This window comes from Odontesthes bonariensis, chromosome 24 (genome assembly GCF_027942865.1).
Source record: "Odontesthes bonariensis isolate fOdoBon6 chromosome 24, fOdoBon6.hap1, whole genome shotgun sequence".
Taxonomy (NCBI): domain Eukaryota; kingdom Metazoa; phylum Chordata; class Actinopteri; order Atheriniformes; family Atherinopsidae; genus Odontesthes; species Odontesthes bonariensis.
The window spans coordinates 25,666,760-25,673,814 of record NC_134529.1 but is presented as its reverse complement, the minus strand read 5'-3'; the positions used below and the strand labels follow the sequence as shown (position 1 = coordinate 25,673,814).

Here is a 7,055-nt window from a genome sequence, read left to right as displayed (position 1 = left end):
GTTGGAATCAGGAGCCTCTTGCTGTCAGGCATCAGTGTTCACCACCACATTGTGCAGCGCACAGAACCGAAGACCTGCAATGGAATTTTTATCTCTAACATTAGAAATTTATCCAAAGATGGGAAAAGTGCTAATTAAGAGGAAGGCCCAGCATGGAACAGGGCTTTACATTGTCAAATGTCTCAAATATGCCAATAACACCATAAAAGCAGTCGATGGACTAAAATGAGAAAATTACTTTATTAAAGGGAAGCTTTATTAGGCAAACTACAAGACAAAGACATTTTAAAATATTGCACATTTTACTGAGTTTTACACATTTCCTCTTGTTTTGGGGAATGAGGGAATATCTCGTCATCTCTGTCAGGTCCCACAGCTGCCTCTGCAATGAACAAAACTTAGATCAGAGAAAACAAACACTTGGCTGATAAAGATGTACGTTACAGCCTGCTGGTTTCCAGCAAGACTGAAACGGAGTAGGCCAGAAAGCAGAATGTTCCAGATAAACTAATAAAGAAGATGGACCTCAGCCCTTCCTAAAAAAGCTGAAAAAAGAGAAGGTATTGAGGACAGTACACTGCACATAGAGCCTGGACAATGTAAATATTTGATGGACAATAAGCTCTTCCATTTATTTCATAAGGCTAGACCCTCTTATTGCTGTGGTGGAGCAACGGATGAGGAGGAAATTGTATTCGGTTTAGAAGAACAAAAAACATCCCCTCCACAGCATCCTGGCAGGACAGAGGAGCAGCTGCAGGACTGAGAGGTTCAGGAGGTCCTTTGTCCCCACAGCCATAAGGCTTTTTAACAGTGACTGTTCTTCTCAAATTTATTTACTTAGTCATTTATTATAATTATTTTATTATTGTTGTTGTACTAATATAAAATCATTGGAAATATCACATTTTTTTTGAGCTGCTTGACTAATTTAAATTTCCCACACTGGGGGATGAATAAAGTATTTTTCTATTCTATTCTCTAAGCAACGATTCTAAGCTTCTCACAGCAGTTAATAACAATTAACTGAAATGATTTTTTCAGTCAATTGACCAAATGTCTTCCTCTGCTTTACTATTTTAACTCAACATTCCAAAATACCTGCATCTAATTCTCACGAATATCAATCATCTAAAGCATTATGTAGCTGCCACGGAATATTTTGGACGTTAAATTCGGTTTACTCAGCTTGCTTCGCTTGTGATCTCCTCAGATTTCATATACACCTTTCTCTCTGCAACACTTCCAACTCTGTCTGTTTGTTATCTGTTTTTTTTTTTAAAATACATATTTCTTATGAGATTTGTTAATGTTTTGAGATGATTTACTCCTAAATGTAAACTGCAACATTAATAAAGTATCATTCAATTCTAAATAAAGTGGACAAAACTAATTCTGCTGTAGTGAACGGTAATTACAAACATGTTATTCTTTGCACAAGCGTCCCATTACAAACAGAATTTATTAAATGTGTGAAATACAAAGGGCAAATTCATCAGTAAGTTGATTATAAGTCAAACTTCATGTCTTATGGTCAGAGTGAAGACTAATGAAATCCTACCTACTGATGCTTCTGATAGTAAACAACCAGTAAGAGCCCAAACACAAACAAAGATCAGAGCAGTTACCCTTCTCAGCGTCAGCTCAGAAACTAACAAAATAAACTAAAGGCCGGCGCACACCTTTACGATTTGTGTACGATTTTGTCGGCCCGATGACTTCGCATGGGAATCGTAAAGGTGTGCGGTAGCAGCCGACAAACGATTTTGTCGTTTCATCGGATCAAATCAAACATGTTTGATATTTCCGTACGGGTTTTCCTTGTGCCGAATACAATCGTATGTGTGTGCTGTTTCTGTTCCGATGTCATCGCGCAGGATTATTTAAACAGCCAATGGGAATAGCGCACTTAGTCACGTTGGACGACTATGACACAAACAACTTTCTCTTCTCCCTGTTCTCAATGGCACGATTACAGCGTAATCGACGCAGTAGAATTATGATAAATAATGCAAGCCGGGGAAAATCGATCGCTATTTCCAGTTTGAAAGTCATGTGATTTGTGGCTTCCTATTTTGATCATGTGATAACATTCGGTCAAAAAAAAAAAAAAAAATCGTAGGTTCGCAAGTGTGGACGTGGGAGCGTGTCAAATACGGTCCGAATTGTTATGCCGATCACCTGACAAACGATGACATCGTAAAGGTGTGCGCCGGCCTTAACCTAAGTCTTTCTCACGGGAAGTTTTTTCTTAAGAAATATGTTCTACTGTGCAATGTAGGTCACACTTACCTGGAATGGTTCCAAGGCCAGAGTTATCGAAGAACTGTTTGGGACAGGTTCTGGACAGCAGCTCTGAGCTCCCGCATGCATCAAAGAATCTGCTCTTGGGGGAGTCGAGAAGTGAGACCTTTAGTGGCTTCAGCTGCTTCACAGGAGATTCTAAAACCTTTTTAGGGGAGTCAATGATCTTTTTGGGAGTGACCAGAAACTTTTTAGGTGAGCTGAGGAGGTTGGAAGTTTCTGGAGTCATGGGCCGGCCCCTCTTGGTGGGAGTGCAGGGTGATGAAGGTTTGTCCACCGCAGCTTTGCTCTTCATCCTGATGTTTATGGCTCTGTTCTTCCACTTGCTGATTTCTGCCTGCTGACTGAACGCTAAGCTGATGAGACAGGGGGACAAAGGTTAGAACAACTAAACAGTGTAAACTGTCCCATAGGCTTGGCGCTATTTTTGCCTCCCTTCATATCAATGCGTGCAGCCACCTGCCGATAGCCGCACCTGTTACGGAGTTTACTGCTCGGAAGCAGGGGACTGCTCTGTCTGTACGGTCTACATAGCTCGTAGTGATACCAAGGTAGAGAGAAAATAGCGCCAAGCGATTGTGAGGTCTGACTTCTTCTGTATGGACGATTTTGTGATGCAAATGCATTACTCTTTTGAACGCTTATTGTTTTGAGAAGCAAAACGCTTTATTTTTTTAAGCCCCAGCTGAGCCAACTAGACGGACTACCTTCGTCAACGCCAAAACGAGGCCAGAACTCGGCTCACAGGACGCAGCGGGGGGGTAAGTCAATGTTCATAAATGATATTGCTAATATGGGATGTCATACAGCTTTATGTCAAAAGAGGCGAACTATCCCTTTAACGTATATACAGATAGAAATAAGGTTCAGGTTAAAAAAAATCCGGAGCTTTCCCTTTAAGTAACTTGTTTAAGTTAAATTTGAAGAAGTTTAAAATGTTTGGTTGTTGTTTTATGACAAGTCAACTAAAGTTTCAATACTTGCAGTTTGTTTTTGATGCACTTTTGATGTATTGAGGATAACTTTAAAACACACTGTTTCTGGTAGTAAAATAGGAGCACAAAAGGTAGAAAAAAAATAAATAAATAAAACGGAATTTATAGGGCCCAAGAGAATTTTCATTGAGGTTTCTTCTGTTGGTTTCATTGGCTAGGCAATTATTTTCAATTAGCTCTGCATGAATTGTACTTTGGATTTTAATTTGATTATGATTGTATCAGGATAAAGTGGAGTCTAATTTGCTTCAAGTGGACTGTATCAATAAAGTGCGCTATAAGATATAAATAAAACCAAATTGAACGGTCACCTCTTTTTAAGCTGCAACATCAGTTACTACTTGAAATTATAATGAGTGCTGAGCTAATTTATAAGTACTTAAGATAAAAAATGAAATAACTGAAAGATCATGCAATATCCACTTTAAGTTACAGAAGTAAGTGAATGCCTGGCATGTTCATAAACTTTTAACAAAGATAGTTGGGATTAACAGATGCACCACTGCCACAGTTCATCATAGCCAGATCCTGCTTAGACATGCCTCCACCATCAAAGATCAGAAAACACTGAGAACACCAATTTTCTTATCATTTTACAATTTTTTTTTTTTTATAGACATCAATTATAGTTCAGATGATAATAACATGTTTTTCTGTGATGTGAAACTCAGAACACATTCTGCATTTCTGCCTTACTTAGAACTTAATTCTGATTGGATCTTCATCCATGTTTCAATTATGAACAAACAAACTACTTTAACTAGTAACACACAACTCACTGCATTCTACTGTCACAGCTGAATATATCAAATATTATACTGTACGTCAATGTAGATGTTTTTTAGCCACAACATTAAGGACAGTGACGAAAGCTAAATGGACATGAGTTAAAAAAACAAACAAACAAACAACAAAAAAAAAAACACTGTAACAAAGTCCAACTTTATGTAAAGCCATCTCCAAGAGTTTTGATTATCAATTAGTTTTAATATTCATTAGTCCATAGGATCTCACTCAATGACAGCTGGAATAAGCAACCCTGATTTGGATTAAGTGGATAGAGAAAATTGATGGATGATAGATAGTCCATAGGATAAGCTTTTTGTGACAGACAGTATGTATGATCTGATGCTGCAGTCCCTCCGCTTTCTGTTCATTTCCATCCAAGCACAAATGAAAAATAAATTGGTCTCATTTCAAAGTGTTTGCATACTTCTTCTTCCCACTTTGATAGAATCTTACATTAAGACAATGTTACCTTTCGAGCTCTGCGATCTTCAGCTGAAGCTGTTTGACTTCCTCCTCCAGCTTGTTTTTTTCCAACTGAATGCTGCTCTTTATCATCATACTTTTGGGGTTTGCAAGTCTGGAATAAAGGTCTTCACCCTGTAGAACTGATTTAAACACAACCATGTTAGCACTTTATATAAGTTAGATTTGCCAAATGTTTTGCTTTATATTGATTAGTCGCTCTGTACTCTATACATTCTGCATCACCACTTAATTTATGGTTGCCATAGTAACATGATGCACAGGCCTACCTGCTGAAGCAACCCAACTGCAAACTATGCGCAGCTTACAGATTTGGATATTTAACGTTGGGCATATTTCCTCAGATGGAACATTCATCTCAAATTGTGAATTTTGTTTAAAGTTAAACAAAAAAATCTTAGAACATGTTGAAAAGATTACATGGATCAGCATTAAGTTAAGATCAAGTTTGATCATGGGAATGCTATCATGTGACAAACTTTTTTGGGTGGTGGTTGAATCACCGATTTACAGGCAGTTGGTTGACAATTCAATGTTTAAGCAGCATAAATCATGCAAATAACCAGATAACTGACTGTTAGCAACAATATAACATAAAATCCTTCTCATAAACTATCAACACTTTTTATATAAGTATACTATTAATCAACAAGAAATCTTTCTTCTAAAAATAATAAAATGGGCTTGTTGAGGTGCCTTGAATTTATAGAAGTATAATAGTAGGGAGAGGCCAATGTGGAACCAGTTAAGGTGCAGGACACAAAACAAACAACTGATCTTAAAACGTACCTTTTTGAAAAAAGCTTGGAATTCAGTGATCTTTGTGCTCTCCTTGTTTTCATGCATTATTTTATATTTTTTAATGACCGTTTTGATCACCATTTCATACTTGTATTGTAATTAGCAAATTGCTTTTATAATTTTGAATTTTAATCTTTGACATTTTTAAAAAAATTTTGTATAGTTGATGTTTGTTTCTGCTTTTTAAAACACAGCAGTGGACTTGTGCTACATAATTAAAGCCGAGTTGGCTTAAGTTGAGTTGCAAACCGACTTTAAGCTTAACATACCTTGCTAACCGATTAGTCTTGCTTTGAAGCACAAGACTAACATGACTGAAGTGCAGATTTTTAGCTTTCATGAAAGTGTTAATACAGTGCAAATTTGATTAAACTAAAAATAACTATAAAACATTTTTTTTTTTTTTTTTTTTTTTTTTTTTAAAATAGTTGGATAAAAATTCTTTGCAGTCCATGCTGACCTGAGAGGCATTGTGTCAGTTATCCCCTGAGGTTTGCAAACATCATTGCAAAAGTCCAATGTACTAATTATGGTGTAGACTGTGGTTAAATAGCTCATTGTAAAATTGTCCTAAATGTTAAACTGAGATAATAACAACAAAGTTAGCCTGTTTTGTGTTGATTCAGCAGATTTTTGGTCTTTCTCAGATTTGCAAGTAAAAAAAAAAAAAACTTTTAAAATGTATGTTTCTGGATGGATTATGTTTCACAAATAGAAATGGAGACAATAAAAAGCTGAAACATACATTCACATTTCACTGCTGACTTACTTGAGTCCTCCCCTTCCTGCTGTGATTTCCTCAAAGCCTCCTTAAGCTTCCTCAATGATTGTTCCTTTTCTCTCAACAGTGTGGCCATTGTTTGCATCCTGAAAGGGAGATCACATTGGATGAGAAACAACAAAACAAAAACACACAAATAGTCTTCAGTAAAGAACAAAATGTGTCAGGAAAAAAGAAAAGTGCTTTAAGTGGTCAAATAAACAAGAAAAGCCCTATATAAGTAAAATCCATTGATCAGTTCTAACATAATCTAACAAATTATAATCTGTAAACGCAATCTGAAAACTACAAACAGAGTAAGAATTATTCCAAAGAGCTCTTACTCCTTTTGGTGATCATCTGATACTGAAGTGAGCTTCAACTCCATTTCAAGCAGTTTGTTCTGAAGGTTTTCCAGCTCAAGTGAAATGGGTGATGTTTTTTTCTGCAGCAGAAGACAAACATGATCATAAAAAGCTGCTCAGTGGAAGAACAAAAGGACCAAAATTTAAAAACGAAATAAAGAAAAAAAGAGGACATGCTATAAAATAATTATGCTCCAATGGTTTGATTTTTTTATACAAACACAGCTCAAAAAAATTAGAATGTTGTGAAAAAGTTCAATATTTTTTGTCACTCATTTCAGAAAGTGAAACCCATATTATATAGATTCATTACACAGAGTGAAATATTTCAAGCCTTTATCTCTTGTAAATGTGATGATTACGGCTTACAGATAATGAAAACCCAAAACAGTATGTGTATATATATATGTATGTGTGTGTGTGTATTTATATATATATATATATATATATATATATATGATTTTCTAAGACATACATACGCATACCTCAGACTCTCGTAGTTTGCTGTTTAGGGTTTGGATCGTACGCTCTTTCTCATTGACAAGAGCACGACTGTCC

General features: G+C 36.3%; 1 protein-coding gene across 1 annotated transcript in view; it reads right to left on the bottom strand.

Annotated features, from left to right (window-relative positions):
- Positions 1-265: 265 nt before the first annotated feature.
- cenpe (centromere protein E) overlaps positions 266-7,055 on the bottom strand; it is a 49,647-nt gene continuing 42,857 nt past the window's right edge. The window contains exons 40-45 of the mRNA XM_075459291.1: positions 6,983-7,055; positions 6,477-6,577; positions 6,142-6,239; positions 4,558-4,693; positions 2,293-2,660; positions 266-382 (exon numbers count right to left, since the gene is read on the bottom strand). The exon at positions 6,983-7,055 is cut by the window's right edge and continues 104 nt beyond it. Of these exons, the coding sequence (XP_075315406.1) occupies positions 303-382; positions 2,293-2,660; positions 4,558-4,693; positions 6,142-6,239; positions 6,477-6,577; positions 6,983-7,055 (856 nt within the window). The 3' untranslated portion in view covers positions 266-302. The remainder of the gene's footprint in view (positions 383-2,292; positions 2,661-4,557; positions 4,694-6,141; positions 6,240-6,476; positions 6,578-6,982) is intronic.